The sequence below is a fragment of the Muntiacus reevesi genome, chromosome 10, assembly GCF_963930625.1.
Source record: "Muntiacus reevesi chromosome 10, mMunRee1.1, whole genome shotgun sequence".
Taxonomy (NCBI): domain Eukaryota; kingdom Metazoa; phylum Chordata; class Mammalia; order Artiodactyla; family Cervidae; genus Muntiacus; species Muntiacus reevesi.
In genome coordinates, this window is record NC_089258.1 from 11,610,281 (window position 1) to 11,635,752 (window position 25,472).

Sequence of the window (25,472 nt, forward strand, 5' to 3'; positions counted from 1 at the left end):
AGTGATAGCAAGTTGTGGAGACTAAATACCTAGAATAGGGTAGTTATTTGAAATATTCAATACTATAATGATTTTTGTACCATTGTGGGAATCTATTTAAGCTTATTGGTTCAAATATAATTTGTAGAGTCAATTTTTTTTATTGCAGATTTGGTCTTTTTGAAGCCATGTCTGCCATTGAAATGATGGATCCCAAGATGGATGCTGGCATGATTGGAAACCAAGTTAATCGAAAAGTTCTCAATTTTGAACAAGCTATCAAGGTTGTTACCATTGTGCCTTTTGCGTTTTCTTTTATTATTTGTTATTCATACGTTAAAACATTTTGATTAATAATGGAAATCAAACTTAGTATATCAAATTTTCTTAAATGCATCTCAGGTATGTAAACTGGCTATCTGTCTGTGAAAATTTTAACAAAGGTCTCATTAAAAGCTTGTTCTAAATTTATGTATGCATGCATTTTTTTAAATTAACATTTGAAAGTGTTTTGAGTATACATGCCAAAGTAATTGGCTTAAGGATTAAATTTTAAGTATAAATATATTCAGTAAAATGCTTGTGGTAGTGAACTAGAAATTTACTCAATGAGAATTAATTTTGAAGTTCATTCATAGATGCCTCAGAGCTTAATTTTGCCTACCTTGTGAAGAAAGATTTGTTAAATAAGTGGAAACCATTAAAAAATTATGAGATATATCAGTTTAAGGAAAATTAAAAAAAATTTTTTTCTTTATAGTTTCAGTTCGTTAAAATGCTTCATATTTATTAATGTTCAAAACTAATTTTAACTGTGATTTTAAAATATTTGTTAGTTTGACTCATTTTTTTATAAAGGCCTTTATTTCAAATTAGGCTTTTATTTTTAGTATTGAAGACATATTAAGATACGTTATTTTTAAGAATACAGAGTTAATTTGGCCCCTTGGTTTTATCAGATGATGAGATAGAGTTTTCTTAGAATTTATACTTTAAAATATTTACTGTACATAGTAACCATACATTTTTAAAAAGCTTATATGTCATATTTCCCCTTTCTTTTAGGATGGCACCATAAAAATTAAAGACCTCACCTTGCCTGAATTGATAGGGATAATGGATACATGCTTTTGCTGTTTGGTAAGAGTTAAGATAGCACTATTTGTTAATTTTAGAACTGTGGCTTACTTGAATTTCAGTTTGAAAGTATATACACTATCACTGAATATGAAATATATATAATTCTTGGCCTAGTAAGATGTATGTAAGATTATTAGGCTAAGTTATGCTATAGAAAGCAGCTATTTTATCTTTTCATCTGGGTGATTTTAGGTTGTCATTTTCTGGAAGGATATTTTCTTTCCAAGAAAGATAATAACAGATAGCCATTATCCAAAGTGCTTTTTCTATTCTCAAGGTACCCAGGAAAACAAATCTGTAATTGAAAGGTTCTGTAAATAAGCATGAAATTTAACCAAAGAGAGTTTTGGATTGGCTTTGAAGAAATTTTTTTCCTAATCTAGTGAAAATTGAAGTAAACTGGCCATTTTACACTATGAGGAAAATTTTTTAGTTATTTCTGTATGCACACTGAATAGGTTGTCTTCCCGAGACAGTGCGGTTTAATTGTGGGAAAATACTCATTTGTGCTGCTATTGCCCCCCCCCCCGCCCCACCCCCACTTTCTGAGTGTCCCTTTCTTTTTTAAACTTGGTATTAAATCATTGTCTTTAGACATAATGTAAAATTTCTTCATTTGTGTGTCTGGTAAAATATTCATTGATTACCAGTGTGTATGAAGTATTTCTGTTATGTGTTTTATGTGTATATTTTTTACTTTGGTCTTTTACATCAGCTCCGTGAACGGTCTGGTATCACTCTTACCTGTTTGCCTATTATTTGCCTAGGGTTATGTTGCTAGCTAAGGGCATAGCGAGAATCCTGATCCTTCTTCCTCCAAAGCTCTTTCCCTCAGAAATATTTTTATTACTCTTTGGCCATTTCTAATTGTAGTGGAATAGGATTAAAGGGGGCAAGATGGAGGATTTGTGTCAAAGTTGAGGAACAATTCTATGAGAGAATTGGGGCTCTATCTAAGTTTGGACTTTAATAGGCAGACAGTTTTTAGTCTGGAGAGTCTTCTGCATCCCATTAATACAAAATATGCATCTTAATTAGAGCAATTTTCATGTGCATTTCTCATTTTGTAATGTAATTTTCTTGCTCTATTGCAGAATTCTTCGACCAAGTATAAATTATAACAATAAGCATGGGCAAATTGTTTATGCTATTTCTTTATATGTAAGATGAGAAAAACACCACCTTCCTCAAAGTGTTAGATGAGATAAGATACATGCAAAATACCTAGCATAGTACTCAAATATCATAAATTACTCAGTTTTGGTTGCAGTTCTTCTGGCTTCTAGCCCAGGGTACTTGGCCGATGGTAGTTACTCAGCAGAATAGTGTTGCATGATTATTTTTGTGCTTTAGAATGATCCTTTTTATTGGGAGTATTGAAATAGAGGTGGGAGCAGGAAAACAGTTGGCCAGTTTCTTGTGGTAATCTAGGTGTGATATGAATCTCTTGACTGGATTAGTAGTAGTTGGGATGAAAAAGAAGAGTTGAATGAGTGGCTAAGAACCTGGTTGGCTCTAAAATTATGAATTCCTTAATTTCATGGGTTTTTATTTACTTCGTTATAATAGAATTAATAGTGTTTGGATGTGAAGTAAGGAGGCACTCTAATTTCATTAATACCTAAATATTTTGCAAACTGAATTATTTAATAAAAGAATGCTTTCCATATCTATAACTTTGGGGTAATCATATTTTTAATTCTTGAAAGATTTTGGTCAGTGAAAGTGAATTCAGACTCTTCTGATCTTCCTTTTAATCTTCTTTTAAATCTTGTGATTAATCATATTTATTTGGGCCTGTGTCTGGCCTAGGACTGTTGAATCAAACTTTTCAGACTTGTGCATTCTTTTATTTCTTTATAGATAACGTGGTTAGAAGGCCATTCCTTGGCACAGACAGTATTTACGTGCCTTTACATTCATAATCCAGATTTTATAGAAGATCCTGCCATGAAAGCTTTTGCTCTGGGTATCTTAAAAATCTGTGACATTGCAAGGGAAAAAGTCAATAAAGCTGCTGTTTTTGAAGAGGTAAGATTTTGTTATTTAAGAATTCCTGAAACTCATTGGCCACCTTCCTCTTAATATATATTCTCTCAGTACCATTCATGGAGTATTCATTATGTAAAGAGGTACTTATTCTGGATGTTGTGAGGATTCACAAAGAAAATAGAAGAGATAAACTTGTCCTTTAAGTTTCTTATAAATTATAACATAAAAATTAATTTCAGTCTTTGGAGGAAAGGAAGACAAAAGTTATGAAGAATAGTTTAGAGTATAAACTTTTTTTCCCACTTAGTACCTCAGACTGACAGTGTTTTACATTTTAGTCATAGAAAGATTTTTCCATTTATCATTAAAAAAAATGATTATAGACCCTGTATTTTAAGGGGAGATGTGATAGCATTTGAAACTAAGTTATTTCTGTTTCTTTCATTTGTTGAAACTGTTAACTTTCTTTTTTACACTGTTACTGACCCAGAGTAAATATCTTAGGCTCCAGCAATGGTTCAGTGTAAAGCTTTTCTGAATGTATATTATATATGTGAGAATAATAGCTAAGTATACACCTAATGGAGTTCCACATTTAAATGTGTGGCTTATGAGTTGTTTATGAAGTACTGGGTATTTCTTAAACACTCATTGGTTATTTAGCTATATATTTGAATTGATACAGGTAGAAAATCTTACCCATTTGGATGGAATTTTTTAAAAGATTAGCTTGAGTTAAAAAATGAGAAGAGACACACAAATTGTTTTAAGTATTCCCAAAAGGACATTAAAAATCAGTGGGACAGAGAAAGGGTGTTTTTACCAAATAGTTCTGGAATAATTGGTTGGCACCCTTGAAACTTACTTTATCAGCATTTTACATCTGCCTTAGTCTGTTTGTGTTGCCATAACAGAATACCATAGCCTGGGGTGGCTTATGCACAGTTATTTATTTCTCATAGTTCTGAAGGCTGAGAAATCTAGGATCAAGGCATCAGCAGATCTGGTGCCTGGTGTGGGCCTGCTTCTTGGTTCATCTTTTCACTGTGGCCTCACATGGCAGAAGGAGGGATGGGGAGTTCTCCAGAGTCTCTTTTATAAGGACACTAATCCCATTTATGAGGGTCCCACCCTCATGGACCTTCTAAAGGTTCCATCTCCCAGCACTGTCACATTGGAGGTTAGGTTTCAACATATAAATTTTGAGGGGACACAAGTCAGTCTATTGCAGTTGGTTGATATTCTTAAGTCTCAGTCTGTAGGTTCCCTCTCTTTTTTTAGTTTTTTAAGCCTTGCAACTCGTTTTTAAAGAACTCTTCCAAAGGTTCCACCTCCAATTGCTATCACATTGGGCATTAGAACTTCACATATGAATTTGGGAGTGGGAGGGGGACACAAACATTCAGTTTATAACAACATCAAAGTAAATTGTAGAGAGATAAAATGTTTTAGATATTAAGAAGTTGCTTAAAAGTCAGAAGGCAGTTTATAGAAATAAAATGGCCAATAAGTGTAAGATGTTTAACCTCATTTTAGAAATGCAGATTAAAACTGTGAGATACCATTTTTTTTACCTATAATAGGCACTGGCATGCTGCAGGGGGCAGTGTATGGGGGGGGGATATGAATAGTCATTGTTTTCCTTTTTTTTAACTTTTAAAAATATTTTAACTTTAAAAAAAATTATTAGGGGAAAATTAACATTTCCAAATAACAGTGATATTAACAGTGATAGCACCAAGAGCACCCAGATTCAGCTGCTGTTAACCTATCATGTCATTTTTCACTTTTTCTCTCATGTATGTATGTATATATGAATCTTTCTGAACCGTTGACGAGTAAGCTGTGTACATTTTGGTCTCTGAGACACGTCAATATGGACCTCGTAAGGAAAAGGACACGCTCATAGACAACTACAGCACAATGATCAACCTCAACAAATCTATGATACCAGTCCATAGACTACCCATGTTCTCTGTCAGTTGACTTAGTAACGTCCTTAGTGTTTTTTTCCCTACAGTGTGGGATCCAGTCTAGGATCATGTCCTGCGTCTAGTTGCATATCTCTTTAGTGTCCTTTAATTTACAGCAGTTCTTCATTCTTTGTCTCTAATGACATCGGTATTTTTTGGAAAACAGCCCTCTCCTGCTTTCCCTTACTTAATAGAATGTTCCTTACTTGGGGCTTGTCTACTCATTCCTCATGATTAGATTTATATTATGCAGTCCTGGCTGGAATATGACATGAGTAATGCTGTGTCCTGTCTATGGTTTCATATCTGAGACATAGAGTGTCCATCTGTCTGTCCCTCAGTGGTAATGTGACTCTATCACCCCATCAAGGTGCTTTCTGATTACCGTATGGTTACTTTTTAAAAACAATTATTTTATTGATGTATAGCTTATTTACATTGCTGTGTCAGTTTCTGTTACACATCATAGTGATGCAGTTATACAGTTATCCATGTATATACATATTCTTTTTCATGTTCTTTTTCTTTATGGTTTATCACAGGATATTGAATATAGTTCCCTGTGCTAAACAGTAGGACTTTGTTGTTTATCCTGTATATAATAGTTTGCATCTGCTAATCCCACACTCCCAGTCCATCCCTCCTCTGTCCTCCTTGGCAACCATGAGACTGTTTTCTATGTCTATGAGTCTGTTTCTCTTTCATATATAAGTTCATTTGTGTCATATCTTAGATTCCACATATAAGTGACATCATTCGGTATTTGTTTTTTCTGATTTACTTCACTTGCTTAGATAATCTCTAGGTCCATGCATGTTGTTGCAAATGGTATTTCATTCTTTTTTTGCCTGAGTAGTATTCCATTGTGCATATATATGTGTGTGTCTGTGTATATATATACATATATACACACAACATCTTTATCCATTCATCTGTCAATGGATGTTTATGTTTCCATGTCTTGGCCATTGTAAATAGTGCTGCAGTGAGCATTGGGGTGCCTGTGTATTTTGAATTATAGTTTTGTCCAGATATATGACCAGGAGTAGGATTGCAGGATCATATGACAACTCTACTTGTAGTTTTTTTGAGAAGCCTCCGTACTATTTTCCATAGTGCCTGCACCAGTTCACATTTCATGGTTGCTGTTTTTAACCTTGCGTACATAGTAAGCAATATGTAGGGAAACTCTTTAAGATCATATTAATATCCTGCTTATTAAAAATCTTTCCATGTATATGTAGTATCCATTCACGGTACTTGCTTGGACTAATCTTAGTGTGTTGACTTCAAAATGACTTCAAAATGATGATTCTGAATTCCAGCACTCTTTCCACATTTATTAGTTAGGACAGGATTTAATGGGAGTGTAAATTCTACAACTTTTTAAAAGAGTAGTTTGGTACTATCTATGATTTAAAAGGCTTGTCTTGTTTCATCAGTTTCAGTTTTAGGAATTTAGCTTATAAATATATTCAAGCTTATCCCCAAAGATCTGTGTTCAAGGACATTAGTTGTAGTGTTTGTAGGAACTAAAGTCTGGGAACTAGTGTCCATCAGTACAAGACATTAAATGACACTACCCTCATACTGCCAAGTAACTGTTTTGCACCCTTTACAAAGGAGGGGGTAGGCTTGCTTATACAAATTAGATCTCCAAATTAATGTAAAAATATAAGGTTGGTATAGAAGAGCATGTGTAACTTGCTACCATTTTTGCTCTTTTTTTAAAAAAAGATGGGTAGTTAAATCATCATACACAAGAAGATAACTAAGGTATTGAGGATCAGAGTATAAACTTGTTTGTATTGTAATTTTTATTATACACCTGTGTTACTTTATAAGTAAACAAAAAAAAATTTATAATATTTTTTAGTTCAAATTTCTGCATACTCTGGATGAAGGACTTACTAAGAGATAAAAGAAATCCTAAAGAAAAGGACTACTAGAAAAAAGCTGATAGAAAAAATTCTTAGGAAAAATACAGAAAAAAAAATCAGTTTTTGTGTATTAAAATCCCATTCAAATAAAGATGAGAGTAAAACCCACATGAATAAATAGCAGTAGAATAAATAGCTTATTCATAGAGAAAGGTTATCAAATGATCATAATACTTTAAAAATTCAGGCTAAAAAAAAATTCAGGCTCAGTGTAATCCAAGAAAATCTAAGTAATAATTAGTTCACTTTTCCTCTACACAGTATTTAAAATAAGAATATATTTTTTTTACTAGTGAGAGTATGCATTAACATAGCTGCTTTGGAAAACAATTTAGCAGTGTATATATCAATAGTTCTAAACTTATTGATACCATTTAAACTAGTTAGTTCACCTTTAGAACTCAGCCTTAAAGAAATTATTAGGCATAGGGATGCTTAATGTCCAAATACATTAATCAGAGTTTTTAATAGTGAAAATTGGTGTTGATCAAAATACTACCATTAGGGTTATGGTTGAAATAAATTGTGCTTAACTGTATCTCATATAATAATGATTATGTGTAATGAATATATAGAGATGACAGTATTTAATATCATGGGAAAATGCATACTTTAAAAGGTTGAGAAGGCAGCACACAGTGTAACCAATTATGTAAAACTAAAACTGGAGAAACAAAAGTTAGTTCCTAGGCTGGAAAGATATTTTTCTTGTTTTGCTAAACTTTTCAGATAATCCAGATGAATTTGTCTCAGTTTGGTAATTTAAAAATGTTGATTGCCTAGTAAAATCCTTTAGAGGCCTTGTAGTGAATAAATATGAATGACTTAAAATCAACAAATAATTTGTTTGAAATGGATGCTTCTGAAGTCCCTAATGATTATGTATTATGTCTCTGCTTTGTTTTCACTCCTGAACTGGAGACACTCTCATTTGCCCAAAGAAGTTTCTTTTAATATGTTGCTCACGTGCAAAATGGGAACCACAGTTCCTCTATCAAATGGCTTTTCTGCTGTCTTGCAAAATGATGTTTTTAGTGTTAGCTTTGATTACTTTTTTTTTTTTTTAAACCTTCTACATCCAGATTCTTTTACCTTGCAAATGTCTTGAATCTGGGCACTGTTTTTTCTTCTCTACAGCCCACAAAGTGTATAATGAAAAATTATAGTGCTCTCCTCTTTCCTTATCCATTCATAATAATCAGTTCTTTTAGTTTTTCCTACAGTTTCCATATTTCTGTATAATAGGCTAATATTCTAGTTTCTAGGTTTAAGAATTTATCAACCTTTAGGTAGCATATAGTATCAAATTTTTAGTGTATACTTAGCATTTATATGCTAAGGATTCGTATACATCCCTCACTCCAAATAATAATTCAGTTTATGGTTAAATCATTCACTACAGACATTATTATGACTGTATAAATATTAATGACAGATGAGCCAGAGTAGTGTATGCTTTTCTACTCATGCAAATTTTTTTTCTTAAAGGCAGTGATTACTATTTCTTTTGAGTTTGCTTAGTTTTCTGTGTACTTCTCCTTAATTCCTTTCCCATTATTATTAAACTATCAAATAATCTGTATATTTCATCATGTATATATGCAGCTATACATACATCCAGTAATGTATAATTTTTTTTAATATTCTTGAACTTCTTTGTTTTCTAGCTAGGTCATTTGCTTTATAGGCCTGGAGCTGTCATCGCAGGTTTCTCTGCATTGTTCTCCTAGGAATTCCGTTTCCCTCTCCTTTTGTTAGATCCCTAGTTACCTGGGTCTTATGCCCGTATTGTTTGTAGTTTATAACCTTGCTTGTTCAGTGTCTCCAGTTTCTTTGGGAAGACAGGGAGGGAGTTTTTCTTTGAGACCTTGTATGTCTGAAAATGTTTTCCTTACCCTTTCACCTGGTCAACGGTTTGGCTATAATAGACTTCTAGGCTGGAAAATAATTTTCCTCTGAATTTTGAAGGCATTGTTCCACTGATTTGTAATCCCATTGTTACCATCCTGATTCTTGACTCCTGTTTTCTCTTGGAATCATTTAGGATTTATCTTTTTAGTGACCATACCTTAGACTTAGTCTTTGTCACCCCTTATGATCTTTGAAGCTTGAAACATGCTACCACCTCTGTTTGTAGATTATTTGTGTTCTGATTCCTGTGGTTCTTCACTCCTACTTGGAATAATGGAATGGATGGAAGTGCCTTTTACCAATGTGGTAAACACTATGAAAGTTCATATTTATACATGTACAATTTGAGAATCCTATTTGATGTCCAAGTAGAGATAAGAGTATAAACTTCATCCAGAGGCTATGTTTATAGCTCTGTAATACAATCTGAGACTTAAAAGATCCAGTCCTGTGAGGCATACAGTTCCTCTGAGTTCTTTGAGACTAGGATATTTGTTTGTACTTCATTCTCTCTGTAAGTTTAGTGTTTGACATAAATTGTATGCTTACTGACGTTTTTGTTGAGTCCGGAAATTTCTCTACAATTCTGGCAACAGCTGTGAATGAATGTTATTCCTTTATATTAGGCTTTTATATACATTTTAGAAGAATTGTAATATGGCAGAAACACTCCTTTATTAGAGCTTTTAACTTCCTAGCCAAAATCAGCCAGATGACCTTAAACTCTTCATAGTGGATCCAGCAAACCACTTAATTTGCTAATATCTCAGCAGTGTTTTAAATTATTTTGAGAGTGGGAACTCATATTTGAATCATTTTTTTCTTTACAATGGGTTGAAGTGGGAATGTGGTTCTGCTGTCACTTTGAGTAATTCTGTTTGAAAAACTTAACTTTTGTAGCCTAACAGTCTGTAAAAAGACACATAATAGGTTTCCAAGAGTCTTGTCTAAATTTTGCAACCTTGTCATCAAATGGTAATTGTTACGTATTTATTGTTCACCTGTAAATGTGAATTCTTTGTAGGTGGGAATAATTTGTAATATTATCATAAGCATTGTTTTGCAGATGAACATATTAAATGCAAGTATGTTTAAATAGCCTAAGGATAAACAGTTGAAATTAAGGTACTAGAGATAGCGTTAGAATGTGGTGTTTTCGTGGTATGACTATAAAGAAAGTTGGGTGAATGATAGCAATGTTTGAGTGACATTCTATTACCATTTCCTTTTAGCAAATAGTGATTTTGTAAGAGAAAAATGATGAAAGGTTTTGCTACTATTCAAGGGCCTAATTATTGCTTTTCCATATAGGAAGATTTTCAGTCAATGACTTATGGATTTAAAATGGCTAACAGTGTGACAGATCTTCGAGTTACAGGTAAAACCATTTATAAAGGTAATTCACAAGTTTTACATTTGAATTTGTTTCCTTTTAAAACTATTGTCTCTATTTCTAGGCATGCTAAAAGATGTGGAGGATGACATGCAAAGAAGAGTAAAGGTATATTTTCTTTCTCTTTTCTTTAGTATAGGATATTTATATTCTTCTAAATGTCAGGTTAACTTTAGCTAATTACAAATAGCTAGTAAGCTAATTACAAATAGCTAGGTAAGACTACCAAGTTCCTTTGTGTATGCTATGCCTTTTTTTGGTAATGAGTTTGAAGACTACTGGAGTGGTTTCTGATGAATTAATATTACTTTCTAGTATTCAAAATTTAACCATTTCAAATTTTTTCAATTTTTTGCCACTGTTTTAGAATTTTAGTATGCTGTTTTAAGAATAGCATAAGATGCTAGAGTTTTAAATGCCTCAAAGGTAAGGATTATCTTCTTCACCTTTGTATTTTTAATGGTTAGGACAGTGTCTAGAACATAGTAGAAGAGTGCAGTAAATAGTAGTTTCTCAAATCTGGTAAAAACCTATGGGTGACAGACACCCTTTGGTCAGATGACCATGATGATTTTGTTCTGATAGAGATTAAAAATGAAAAATTATATTTCTATTATTTTTTTACACTTATATAACACAGCATGGTTGTCAAAACAGTTTTGCATTATTGTCTTATTTGATATTTACAGTTACTCAGTGTATTAGGCAATAAAATACACTTTCAAATGAAGAAAATAGAGCTCAAAAGCGTCAGGTAACCTGTCTTGAGTCTTCTTAAGGGCATGCCGTTATTAAGTGGCAATTCCAGGTCTAGAACCCAGATCTACCGGATCTTCCTGTGGTATTGCCTTCGGGTTTTGCCCGAATCCTCAGCCACATGTTACATGCGTATGAAGAGTCTGTGTGTTTGTGTAGAACTGAGCAGTGTTTACCGTGTGACTTTATGATGTGATTCTGTAAAGATCACATTGCATTTCTCTGGATTAGTTTTGAGAACATCAGGAACTTCAGTTAATAGATCTTTTAAAAGAAAGAAGTACTGTGTACCATGTGCTTTTGCTTATATTATTCATTGTTTTGCTTTTGCTGTTTTTAGTAAGTACCTTTTTCCTTTGTGTGATATTTATATCAAAATGAACTAAGTGTGTATAGTACTGTTAGGTAAATAATTGATACAGTGTTTTCCTTCCAAATATTTGCTTCAAATAGATTATAGTGTATACTCAATAAGTTAATTTATTCCTTTACCTTGTGTAATCATAATTTATGCTTTTACAGGCTTGTGTTTGTTTTAATTCACATTTTTTAAAATTTTAGAGTACTCGAAGTCGACAAGGAGAAGAAAGAGACCCAGAAGTTGAACTAGAAGTAATTGAACTTATTTTCTGGTAGATAATATCAGAGAAGTCTGCCTCTTAATGTTGTAGTTTTATGAACTGCGTTATAATTTATGGAAGCCCTTTTTAAGGTATTTCTTTAAAAATTGGACATTACAAGGGAGTTTATTTCCCTTGTATTTATTTTGATAGAATTATAATACAACTCTTTCAGATACATGATTTCAGAGTTCTTCGATATTCTTATGAGGTAGGTAGGAAGAAAAAATGTGTGTTTTTTTTTTTTTTTTTTCAGATGATCCACCAAAACTTGGCAGAAGTCAAGAACTTACATATGAAATTTGTCTAGCCTTTGTTGAGATCCTAAATTTTCTGACTGCTTAAAGCATGTTTCTATCATTCCTCTTAAAAATACTAATTAAATCAGTTTTGAAATAATAGTGTAACTCCTGACTTGGGAAAAAAAATCAGCCCTTGTGATACAGAAGCTTTATTATATATTTCTGTTTCAGTAAAATAGGCTTCATTTTACTGTGTTTTATGCAGCTCATTTTCAGATATTTAAAAGCCTATAAGTGAAGGTATTTCTAAGGTATTAACACTGAGATTTAGAACTTAATATACCGTATTTTAAAATGAAATTTCTTTCACAAGGCTTTGCATCTTTTAACTTTTAGTCCTTTCTTATTTTTTTAGCACCAACAATGTTTAGCAGTATTCAGCAGAGTGAAATTTACTCGAGTGTTACTGACAGTGCTTATAGCCTTTACTAAGAAAGAGGTAAGGGTATTTAATCTGTTCATTGTTTTTGTTTTTGATGGAATGCTTTACTTTGGTAGCTCTGAGACTTTTCTGTTGGAATGTGTATGCACACATACACAGCACTCAGCATTTGGTGTGTTTGTGTCAGGATATCCCTGATGATGTTCTCCGAAAGTCACGTGAATTTTACATTGTGCCCTTAACATATCCATGTCTGTTGTTGATATAAAAATAATGTATTGCTTATTAGTGGATACAATAGTAGAAGCTGAAATTGCTTCTGTGAAGTTAATTGGAGAAATTAAAAATGAGAATTTTAGGTAGGCTCTTGTTTCATTCAGTTAAATAATTAACTTGGATTTGTGTAGAACCAAAAGCAACCTTTAGATGGTAAATATTTGTGTGTGTGTGTGTGTGTGTGTGTGTGTGTGTGTGTGTGTGTATTGTGTTAACTCAAGTAAATTACAGGCTAATTTGTGAATAGTTAATTTTGAGTAAAGATCCAGCCCTTAAAAGCTTCTGTAGTTCTCTTCTTTTTTTAACATTTTACCTTGATGAATGACTTAGGAATGTTGCAGTTTCTCATTTTCTAGTTGACTACATCTCTTTAGGGGAAAGAAAAACATGAGATTGGTAGAATAAACCAGAAATGTTTCCTATTATTTTTTAGTGGTTCCTACAAAGTATTGATATGAGTAAAAAAATTATTTCTATCCTAACAGGATCTGGGCATCCTGTATTAAGTGAATAGTTTGTGAAAACCAATGTCATTACAAGCATTTAATAATTTCATTATTGTTTATAGGATTTTCCTATTTAATGTATATCTTTCAGTGAAAGAATATGTAAGAATGTTTTTGGTGATTTATTTGCTAGACCAGTGCTGTTGCAGAAGCTCAAAAATTGATGGTTCAAGCAGCAGATCTTCTTTCTGCCATTCATAATTCATTGCATCATGGTATCCAGGCCCAGAATGATACTACAAAAGGAGGTAATTGTCTGTTTTGTTCTTGCTCTTGTTGTTGTTATTCTTCTCCATCCATGGTATATAGTGCTTGGTTTGTTCTAAAATATTATTTGTCAGTCTATCCAAAACTTTCTAACTTTGGATTGTTTTGCTCCATAGGCTTTTATATATAGTGTTTATGGTCCCTTCTTCATGGTCATCCTTTTTCTTTAATCACCTCTCCACTTTACTGCTTTGAGAGGTCATCACCTAGATTTCAGTCTTCCCTGACTCTACCAGGCAGGCCTGGGTATTTTCTGTGGCCTCATTGTCCTCATACATGCCTCTGTTACATTTTTTTAGTATATCGTATTATAGTTTACCTTGTAATTCCATGAGGTTTTTAATACTTCTATGCCAGAGTCTCTTCCTTGTGTTTTCCTGCAGTGCTTGGCACATTGTTGACACTCAGTAGAGTTTATCATGAACTGTTCCTTAAAAATAAAAGTGACAGTGTACCTTTATAAAACTCCAGCTGAGTTAACACTTTAGTAATGTGCAGCAATTTTGGTTATCCTTAAAATTCATTAAAATGAGATAACATTTATGTTTTTAAAATTTGTTTTTCACTATTGTTGGTCTTCTGACCAGAAGGTCCAGCTTTTATTGATTCATATTCCTTTGCTTTTTTGCCCCTTTTCCTCCTTTTTGGAGAATAAGTTGTGGTATTCCCCTTCCCATGAATTTTTTTCTTACTCCTACATTAGGTAGTGAAACAGTCCAAAGATAATTTGGCTTAGGGAATCAATATAATCTTTATGGATAATAATTATTCTGAGCTTACAAATTCATTATTAATTCTTTAACATTTTATCATTTTCTACAGAAGAGGGAAAGATCACGTGATGGTTAGATGACTGACTAGGTGGCATTCTGTAACTGTGGGACATTAAAAAGAAAAAAGTTTTATTCATAGCCGGCTATCTAGTACATGTTTACAGAGAGTTTAACATTTCTACAACTCTTCAATACTTTGAAATCGAGTGCAAGAATACTTTATGAAAACCAGTGTAAAATACATTCAGTTCAGTTCAGTACAGTCGCTCAGTCATGTCAAGCTCTTTGCAACCCCATGAATCGCAGCACGCCAGGCCTCCCTGTCCATCACCAACTCCCAGAGTCTACCCAAACCAATGTCCATTGAGTCGGTGATGCCATCCAGCCATCTCATCCTCTGTTGTCCTCTTCTCCTGCCCCCAATCCTTCCCAGCATTAAGGTCTTTTTCAGTGAGTCAACTTTTCACATGGGGTGGCCTAAGTATTGGAGTTTCAGGTTCAACATCAGTCCTTCCAATGAACACCCAGCACTGATCTCCTTTAGGATGGACTGGATGGATCTTCTTGCAGTCCAAGGGACTCTCAAGAGTCTTCTCCAACACCACAGTGCATTGCTTCCAAGTAATTGTTTGGTTGATTATGTATCAACAAGGTATTATGATGCAGAACAAGAGTCAAATGACTTGATTCTAATGCTCCTGTTTTTGCCATATTTTACATGATCTGTTCTGGTCTATAACTGAGGATAATAATTGCCTTGAGATCATTAGTTGCCCACATGTTTTGTGGCTTCCCTGTAGTTCATATCAGTCAGCAGTTAAAATAAAAACGTATGTGTATATTCTCAACTATTTCTCTGGTTTTATAGGCTGTTTATGAGTAAGCTTCTAGAAGATGGTTTGCATAAAGTTGGTTTGAATAAAATAAGCAAGTGAAGTTTTAAATATAGGGAGTTCTTTGTTTTTTGCTAAACACTTTTTATGCTCACTCAACTTTGTAATTATCCAACTTAAGCATGAAGCTAAACAGTTCTATAATAAAAAAGTGAAAACCTTCCCAGTAATTCTAAGAAATTCTTATTCTAAGAAAATCATGATAAAGCTATTAGTATAGATTAGTTTGGATCTCAGATTATTCATTTTGCCTTCTTACTGTTATTAGAATGCATCTAGTGACAGAATGACTGTAAAGCTTGAAATTGCTGAGCATTGATTTTATCTTCTTATTGAAAAAATACATAGTAAGTGGGAACTTGGAAACTGGTGTTAAGGGAGAAAATAGAAAGAATCAAGCTTGGTTCAAGGACTGCTTGCTGGTTGGTTTACTCAGTGGATATGATGGCTTGACAAATGAAGGAGGTGGAAGTGGTTTGGGGACAGGAGATGTTTAAGGAAGGCAGCTTGGGATTTTCTGATGCAGGGACATGGAGCAGACTGCTCACCAAGTGAATATTTCGCTCTGGAAAATAAACGGAAGAAGGTTTTGGAGTTATTTTCATGTTAAGTGCTAATTGAAATCGAAAAAGTAAATGTGGTTAATCAGAGCTTTCTGAGTTCAGGACTTTGTTAGACCTTTCATGAGAAAACAGGGGAAGCAGAGGATTCAGTGAAGCACATTGTTGCTCCTTGTATTTGCTTGTGCTGTTTTATTGCTTATGAATTCTGTACTGCTTTTTATATGTCTGTGGAGCTCTTCAAAATAATGTTCAGATTATTTCCTCCAATGATACTTTTCATGTTCTACTTGTCAAAGTTTGTTTCTCTCGCCCGTATTCTTTTCTATTTATCTGTGGATTAGGTTTGATTTACTCTTTCGAATGCAGACATCTTTAACAGTTGCTAGTAGAAATTAAAAATTTAATCAAACTTAGGTTGTCTGAAATTGGTAGGTACTTTGGAAGTGTATCTCCAACTCTGGCATTAAGTTTCAAGAGCCCTTGGGGAATTCCCGGGCAGTCCAGTGGTTAGGACTCTGCACTTTCACATGGGTTCAGTCCCTGGTCGGGAAGCTCAGATCCCACAAGCTGCGTGGCATGACTGGAAAAGCAAAAACAACGAAAAAGAAGTCTTGTCATCCTTTTGAAAAAAGATGTATGATTCAGATGATATATTAATCACATGCATTACCTTCTGAAACCTTAGTGACAATGAAGAAGTGTTTGGGTTTTTAGCAAATAGATATAATTAATAAAGGGGCATCCCAGGTGGCACAGGGTCAAAGAACCCTCCTGCCAACACAGGAGACTCAAGAGACCCAGGTTCAATCCTGGATCGGAAAGATTCCCTAGGAATAGGAAATGGCAACCCACTTCAGTATTGTTGCCTGGAAAATTCCATGAACAGAGGAGCCTGGCAGGCTGCAGTCCATGTGGTTGCAAAGAGTCATACACTACTGAGCACACATAATAAAGATGGAAAAGACAGGGAAAGAAGGCAGTAGCAACAAAATTTTAGAAGCTGGAAAACAGATGTTGAGCTCTCTGTTCAAGTAACTGAATTCTTAGCTGCTGATAAAGAAAGTCAAGATACAGTTCACTTTATACTGCAGATCCTCTGAAGGGCCTCCTTTTTAGTATACCAGATACCTCTGAAAATGAGGATGAGAATTATGCTGATGAGATCTGGTTGAAAATCTGTTTAGAAGCAGAGAGATTTCCCTCCCATTTTCTCCATGATAACATCCCTGAGCCTCAGAATACTAGAAGTTTATTCTCTTGAAATGCAGAACAGAGAGATTCTGGACTGAGGAGATACCAGGCACTGTTGAATGCTACACATTATGGGGGAGATAAGTGGTAATTTAGATACTTACTTTTGTAACATCTATCCTTCCTTTTCCTACACACCACATCAAGCTCTGGCGGGTCCCCTCACCCCTCACCCCCGCTCCCAGCTTCCAGAACAGTGCAGTCTAGCTCTTGCATTCCACTTAAGAATTTGGAAAATTCTTAGGGAAATCTGGCAAGCCCAAGAGATAGAGAAAAACATCAGCAAAATCTAAATTCATTGGTATTAGCAGTTCTCCTGATGAAATAGTTTGGTACAAAAACCTTGCCTATATTGATAGAGCTCCTAATGAGGTTTTTAGTCCTTCAGCTTCAAGCCTAGGTATATAGTCATGGGTTGAAATCTCTAGCCTATAAGAAAAGACCAAAACAGACAAGCAAAGACAATACCTCTTAAAAATGAAAAAAAAAAAAAGAAACAACAAACAAAACACAAAAAACTGTGTATGTAAAATAATAGGATGTTATAGAAAAGAGAAAAAATATATTCTTTGACATTCATAATTTTAAGAGCAGAATCATTAGTAGAAAATAGAGAATGCAAATTTGAGGAAATCTTAGAGAAAGTAGAGTAAAAATGAACAGGTTGAAAATAAAGAGAAAAAAGGAAACAATATTTTAGGCTCAATCCAGTTCCGTTATTTAATAAAGATCAACAATAAGATAAATGAAGGTAAGCTAGTAAAAGTTTTTCCAGAAATAAAGTGCAAAAAATAAATGTCAAAAAAGAAAAAGTCATGTAATGACTTAAAATTTCCCGGAATCAATGAAGCAAATGCCCAGGGTAAGAGCGCCAGTAAAGAGCTACTCAGCATAACCAGGGTGAAAGTAGACCTCTACTAAGGCATATGATCAGGAAATTTCAGAATAGTCGGGGAAAATAGAAGATCCTAAGAGATTTGAAAGAGAAAAAGAGGTTGCACACAGAATGAAGACAGAATGTCGTCAGAGTTTTAAACAACAGGAAAGGAAGCTAGAAGTCAGTGGAACAACGAACAAACTTGAAGTAGTCACACTTCCTGATTTTAAAACTTAGCACCATGCTACATTAATCAAGAGAATTAAAATTAGTATGAAGATAGTCAAATTAGTATAAAAATAGTGGGATAAAACCAAAAATCCAAAAATGATCGTTTATGGTCAGTTGGTATTTGGAATGAGTGTGAAGACAGTTAAGTGGGGAAAGAAAAGTATTTTCAACAAATGACAGTGGAACAACTAGATAACCACAGCAAAAGGATAAAGTTCAGCACCTTCCCCACCCCTCCTCACATCATAAACAAAAGTCAACTCAAAATGGATCAGTGACATAAATGTAAGAACTGAAAATATGGAACTCTAGAACCTGGGAATAAACCATTAAGAATCAATAAAAAGAAAAATCAGTGAAAAAACAGGCAAGGGATCTAAGTTAGACATTTCTCTGAATATGATTTACAAATGACCAGTAAACATCAGAAAAGATGGATATGCCATGGGAAATGCAAATCAAAATGAAAAGATTCCACTTCATAGTGAATCAGTGTTTTCAGAATTTGCAGGGGAAGTGATTTAAAATCTTGAGTTCTTTCCCAAAACTATCATCTAATTGTGAAGAAAGATATCAGGTTTTTAAAGTCTCAAGTGTTGATATTTTGAAGACATTGGAAACTTTATACACTGCTGGTGAGAATGTAAAATAAGCAGCTACTTTGGAAAACAATTTTACAGTGTCTCAAAATACGTAATGTTAGATTTATCACATGACCCAGCCACTAATTCTAGGTCTGTATATATACCCAGGAGAAGTGGAAATATATGTCTACACAAAAAGCTGTATGGTAATGCTCACAGCACTTTCATTCATAATAGCCAAAAGTTAGATACAACCCAGATGTCCCTCAGCAGATGAACAGATAAATAAAATGTTGTATATACATGCAGTGGAGTGGCATTTGGCAGTTAAATATCTGCTGCCACATAGATGGACTTTGAAAACATGCTAAGTGGAAAAAAAAGTCACAACAGATCATATATGATTTTCATTTATGTAAAATGTGCAAAATAGGCAAATCCATGGAGATAGAAAGTTGACCAGTGGTAGCCGTGGGCTCGGAGAAGGCAGTGGCACCCCACTCCAGTACTCTTGCCTGGAGACTCCCATGGACGGAGGAGCCTGGTAGGCTGCAGTCCATGTGGTCGCACAGAGTCAGACATCACTGAGCAACTTCACTTTCACTTTTCACTTTCTTGCATTGGAGAAGGAAATGGCAACCCACTCCAGTGTTCTTGCCTGGAGAATCCCAGGGACGGAGGAACCTGGTGGGCTGCCGTCTATGGGGTCGCACAGAGTTGGACATGACTGAAGCGACTTAGCAACAGCAGCAGCCTTGGGCTGGAAGAGAGTGGGAAGAAAGGGGACTGCTAATGTTTATAGGATTTCTTCTTGGGGTGAGGAAAATGTCCTGTTTTTCTTGTGGTGGTGGTGGTTTTACAACTCTGAATATACTAAAAAAAAACCATGTTATTTATCTTTAATAGATAAATTATACAGTGTGTTAATTATATCTGAGAGTTGTGATTAAAAGAAAATCAGTGAATCAGTGTTTTCGGAATTTGCAGGGGAAGTGATTTAAAATCTTGAGTCCTTTCCCAAAACTTATCATCTAATTGTGAAGAAAGATATCAGGTTTTTAAAGTCTCAACAAAATTAATCTCCCAGAAGGTTTACAAGACTACTGGAATGTGCTTCATGAAAACAGGAGAGTAAATTCAGTAAAGGAAAGCCTGGAATTTAAGGATATAAAAATCCAGCATGAAAGAAAAATGAAGGAAATCCCAGGGTCATAGTGTAACAAGAACCTAATACATTGTCTCAGCATTATACATGGAAGACAAGTCCAGATTGAAGAAAGGTCACAAGGCTCTAAGTAGATACAAGATCTGTTGTCACCAATGAAATTGATATAATAGCTGTTTTCCTTAATGTAGAAGGAAGAGATGTAGAGAATTGGCAGAGGAGGATTCCGTGGACAGAGGAGCCTGGCAGGCTTCAGTCCATGGGGTCTCAAAGAGGCAGACAAGACTGAGTGACTTTCACTTGGGGTTGAATTAAAGTGTTAAATACATACAAGGTGAACAAAAGGTAAGACTTTTTAATGCCAGAATATGTATGAAAGTAAAATTTATTTCTGTGTTTGCGAAAGTTATCCATGGTCCAAATGTGAAGTGTAATTTATTTAATAGTGCTAAACATTGATGATAATAAAATTCCGATCTAACTGTTGGAGGTAAGAGTATCAAAGTGCATACATGTGTGTGATTTATATGTGCTTATAGTGCTACTTTATATTATTTTCCCACTCCAGGATTCTTGTCTGGAGAATCCCAGGGACAGAGGAGCTTGGCAGGCTACAGTCCGTGGGGTCGCAAGAGTTGGTCACGACTTAGCGACTAAACCATCCAACCAACCATGTTATTTTCAGTGTCTCTCTTTTTACATTTATCTCTTTTAGACAATGAAGTAAGTTAGATAATGTGTAAAACTGAAAAAAATATGAAATAAAGTAGCACAATAAGCTTTTTATTTGGTGATATGGAGGTAGATACAAAAAGAAAGAGCTAAGAGGAAGTGGAAGGCATTGCCTCTGGGAAGAAAGAAAGAAATGGAATTGGAGGGAGAAGATTGTTAGTTTGTAAATAAGAACCTTGTTTGGCTATTTGATTCTTTTTTTTTTTTTAATTTAAATCAATGTATTTATTTTAGTTGGAAGCTAATTACTTTACAATATTGTAGTGGCTTTGCCATAAATCAACACTAATCAGCCACGGGTGTACATGTATCCCCCATCCTAAACCCCCCCTCCCACCTGGCTATTTGATTCTGGAGTGGCATGTATTTATGACTAAATAAAAGAAACTCAATTAAAAGTTAATGTGGATTAAAATATAAGATGAGTAGTTTAGAATTATGATGGTTTCTTGTCTGGTAATACTGTACTTGAACCTCCTGAGAGCTGCTGCTGCTGTTTAGTCGCTAAGTCATGTCTGACTCTTCTGTGACCCCATGGACTGTAGCCCACCAGGCTCCTCTCTCTCGGGATTTCCCAGGCAAGAATACTGGAGTGAGTTGCCATTTTCTTCTCCAGGGGATCTTCCCTAATCAGGGACCAAATCTAGGTCTCCCACATTGGCAGGTGGATTCTGTTACCACTTAGCCACCAGGGAAGCCCTCCTGAGGGCTATCCTTGATGCTGAAGCAAAATTGTGCTGCCTCAACCCAATCGACTTCATTTGTGGTTTGGCAGTGTACAGGAGAGGTGGGAGCTGACTTCATTTTAAAACAACCATGCATTAGAGAGACATATGCCATGATGTTCTAGTACTGGGAACTTGAGATGGTAATCTTTGCCAATAAAGGAAATAGGTAATTTCTCTTGATTACTTAGAGGCATATCACACGTGGCTTAAATGTAAGTCATTGAGGCTTCTTGATAGTCTGGAGTGTTACTCTAACACCACACCCAAATAACTAGCTCAGAAAGCATTTGCTGAATGATTTAATAATAAAGAAACTGCACAGTTTTCACACATATTCCAGGAAATTAATGAAAAAAAACAAAATGCAGAAGACAGATGAAAAACAGATCAGAAACATTTTTCAAAATTTCCAAAAATTCATTAAGCAATAAAATGACCCCTATAAAGCAAAACAGAAATATTAGGACCAAAGGAGGAAATAATAACAGTACAAGTAAACAGGTAGAGTTCAGGAAAGAAGAGAGAAAAATCTTGAAAGTGAAGAACAAAAGGTATGCTGGGCATTGTTGAAAAGTTGAAAAGAATGTGAAGTTCATGACTAAGGGGGAGATGGGTTTCAATGATTGATAACCCCAAAGGTATCAAGACCCAGTTCTCGGAACCTGTAATTGTTACTTTATTTTTGAAAAAATAAGATCTTTCCAGATGTTATTAAGTAAGAATCTTGTGATGAGGTAATCTTGGATTATCTGGATGGGCCCTAAATATCATCCTAAGTGTCCCTCTTAGAGGCAGAGGGAGAGTGGACCCACAGAGAAGATGAGAAGGTGATGTGATGACAGAAATAGAAATCAGCATAATTGAACTGTAAGCCAAAGAACTCCAATAGCCTCAAGAACTTGAAGAGGCAAGGAGTAGATTTTCTTTTAGAGCCTTCAAGAATTCAACCCACCTAAAAGTTTGATTTCAGCTAAGTGAAACTGATGTTAAACTTCTGGCCTCCATAACTGAGAGAGAATAAATGTCTGTCTTAAAACACACAATTTGTGATAATTTGTTACAGAAGACCTAGAAACTGATACAAAGATTGCTGGCACACAGTGGAATTGATCATTTATATAAATTTATTGATAATTATACTTTGCTATTTTCCTCAGGCTTGAGGAGCCAACTTAGACTAATTTCTAGAAAGGGAGAAAACTAGATTGAATTGTGTGGTGTTGGATTAAAATTACAAGTATGGGTTTAAGTTCATCGTTTCTAATATGTGTGTATATATGTATAGATTGATGTATTGATAGAAATGTACATGTAAATATATATGTTTGAATGTGCATGTATGTAAACATACTTGTATGTCCCTATAGCAGTAAGCACACTTAGCATCTGGGTCTTGCTTACTAAAGACTATTGTTTGCTAAAAGGAACTGGAGAAGACATGGGAAGCCCCTAAGTACCCCTTCCTCACATGGGCACACCAAATATATACCTATACATGGAGCAATTTCTTCTAAAAGAGATCCAGAAACTAGTTGAACAACTTATACACATTGGACAGTTGGGGATATATCTACATCAGAGTGGGTAGGAAAGATTGAGACACACTTGTCATAAACCCCGCCCTTGATGCAGCATCATGCAATTGGGAGAGAATCTCCAACTTGCAGGTTCTATCTGAGGAGTGAAGTGTGTTTTGACTACGTCTAGCACTCCAACTTTAAGATTCCTTCCAGTGGGGTAGGCTCCCAAAACATCTAGCTCTGAAAGCCAGTGGGGCTTGTGTCCATGAGACCTATACGACTATGACAACTGAAGGGAATGCAATCGTTTACTATGACTGTGCCTGTAGGGTTCAGCTCAGAGGAAGCAGACAAAATGCCCATCTTCCAGTCTTTCCTTGAAAGATCTATCCGTATACTGTAAAAATTGCTCTGAGGGCCAAGCTTCTAATTTACCAAGCACTAGGGACTGGCTGCAAACCTCACCAGAAGCCAGTGAAGCTGGAGGACACCTTGCCTTCTCCCTCTAACCCATTCCATGTCACTACTGTGTGCATGGAAAAAGTTTGTATGTACATTTGAACCCCAACTTTTGTGACTGCTGCTTAAATCAAGGGACCCAAATTTCCCGTCTTTTATAGCAAAAGGGATTTCCATTCATGAGGCCCAGAAGACTGTAGCAAAGAAGGATTCCTTAACTGGCTCTACCCCTCAGGACTCGGCACACAGGGAACAAGCAGAATTAGCCATTTTCCAGTCTTTCCTTGAAATAGGTTTATTTCTGTACTTTAATATCTACTGCCTGCATGTCAAGCTTCTAAATTAGGAGGCATCTAGGGACCACCGGAGAACTTCCCCAGAGACAGGGGAAGCCAGCAGGCATCTCTCCTACCTTCTCCCCTTTAGGCCACTCCAATAATAAAATCCAGTTGACAGCATCTCCCCAGAAGGAGCTTGTACTCACATTTAGTGCCCAAGCTGTTTCAGCTGCCATCTAAGGGATGAGGCCCCAGGTCATCTGGCTCCATTGGGGCTTGCATTCAAGAGTTACAAGGCTGTATCAAACAAACAGTTGTTAATGGGTATGGGGGTACCCTTCCCCATGGCTGTACTCCAAGATCCAACAAAGAAACATCAGGCAAAAACAACCTTCTCCCAGTTTCTCCTTGGAAGAAGTTTACATACTTTACCAGCTGCTGTTCCCAAGGGTCCAACTTCTAATGAGTGTACATATAGGTTCTGAGTGTGATCCTTTCCTTTGGGACATTGTTGGATCTTGGCACACCCTCAACTCCTGGGAGCCATAAGAGCAAGGAAGGAGGCTTGGCTGGTCACAAAACTGAGAGAAACCTAGGAGTTTGGGCTGGGCTGATTGACTAGGTGTCCATCTTGTCTATAGCAAGATTATCTCCTACATGAGACCACTCTGTCAAGACTGAAAGATATGATTATTTTATCTAACGCACAGAAACCAGAGTCAAGAAATGAAGACTCAGGATTACATTTCAAACAAACGAACAGGGCAGATATCCAGAAGCAGATCTTATATCTTACTTGTATCTGACTGAGAGTTTAAAATGACAGTTATTAAAGATGCTCACTGAGGTTAGGAAGCAAGCATATGAACAGTGAGAATTTCAACAAGGAAATACATAAAAAGAGAAATCACAGAGCTGAATAATTAAAAAATAACTGAAAAAATTAAATGGATTCAGTAGCAGACTACATTTGCTGGAAGAAAGTCAGTAAACTTGACAGGGCAGTGGAATTTATTTAAACAGGAAGGAAAAAATGAAGAGCTGGATTATGGAATTTGTGGGACAAAAGCAAGCAGACTACATGTGATGGGAGTTCCAGAAGAAGAGAGAAGCAAGGCAGAAAGCATGTTCAAAAAAATAATGACTGGAAACTTCCTTAACCAGGGAAAGAAACAGACAGTGCACACTGTCCAGGAAGCTCAGAGAGTTTGAAAGAAGTTGAATCCTAATAGACTCACTCAAACACATTGCAATTAAACTTTGAAAGATTAAAGACAAGAAGAGAATCTTAAAAGCAGCAACAGGAAAGCAACTTGGTTTGCATATTCAAAATATTTAGAGAATACCAGAAAAGTGCTAAGAACATCTGACAAAGTTGTCCTTAATAACTAAGGAAGAAAAAGAATTTTACAGACAAAAGCTGAAACAATTCATCACCACTGACCTCAAAACAAAAGTTAAAGGGAGTTCTTCAAGTTGAAACAAAAGGACACTAGTTAGTAACAGGAAAACATGAAACTATAAAACTCACTGGCAAAGGTAAATTTATGGCTACATTTAAAATACTCTAATATTGTAATGGTGGTGGATAAACCATTTATATCTCTGATACAAGTGTTAAAATACATAAAGCATTAAAATTAAAACTATAATCATTTGTTAGTGGGTTAGTCAGTTCAGTCTTTCAGTTCTGACTCTTTGTGACCCCGTGGACTGCAGCGTGCCAGGCCCCCCTGTCCATCACCAACTCCCAGAGTTTATTCAGACTCAAGTCCATCGAGTCAGTGATGCCTTCGAACCATCTCATCCTCTGTCAGCCCCTTCTCCTCCTGCCTTCAATCTTTCCCAGCATCAGTGTTTTTTCCAGTGAGTCAGCTCTTTACATCAGATGGCCAAAGTATTAGAGTTTCAGCTTCAGCATCAGTCCTTCCAATGAATATTCAGGACTGATCTCCTTTAGGATGGACTGGTTGGATCTCCT

The 25,472-nt window shown here is 35.4% G+C and overlaps 1 protein-coding gene across 5 annotated transcripts in view; it reads left to right on the forward strand.

Moving 5' to 3' along the window:
- Nucleotides 1-25,472, forward strand: part of NAA35 (N-alpha-acetyltransferase 35, NatC auxiliary subunit) — a 90,475-nt gene that overhangs the window by 19,164 nt on the left and 45,839 nt on the right. For all 5 annotated transcript variants that reach the window (XM_065946839.1, XM_065946837.1, XM_065946840.1 and 2 more), the window contains 8 exons: nt 149-263; nt 1,045-1,119; nt 2,983-3,150; nt 10,247-10,313; nt 10,393-10,436; nt 11,646-11,696; nt 12,362-12,445; nt 13,304-13,418. In XM_065946839.1, the coding sequence (XP_065802911.1) occupies nt 149-263; nt 1,045-1,119; nt 2,983-3,150; nt 10,247-10,313; nt 10,393-10,436; nt 11,646-11,696; nt 12,362-12,445; nt 13,304-13,418 (719 nt within the window). The remainder of the gene's footprint in view (nt 1-148; nt 264-1,044; nt 1,120-2,982; nt 3,151-10,246; nt 10,314-10,392; nt 10,437-11,645; nt 11,697-12,361; nt 12,446-13,303; nt 13,419-25,472) is intronic.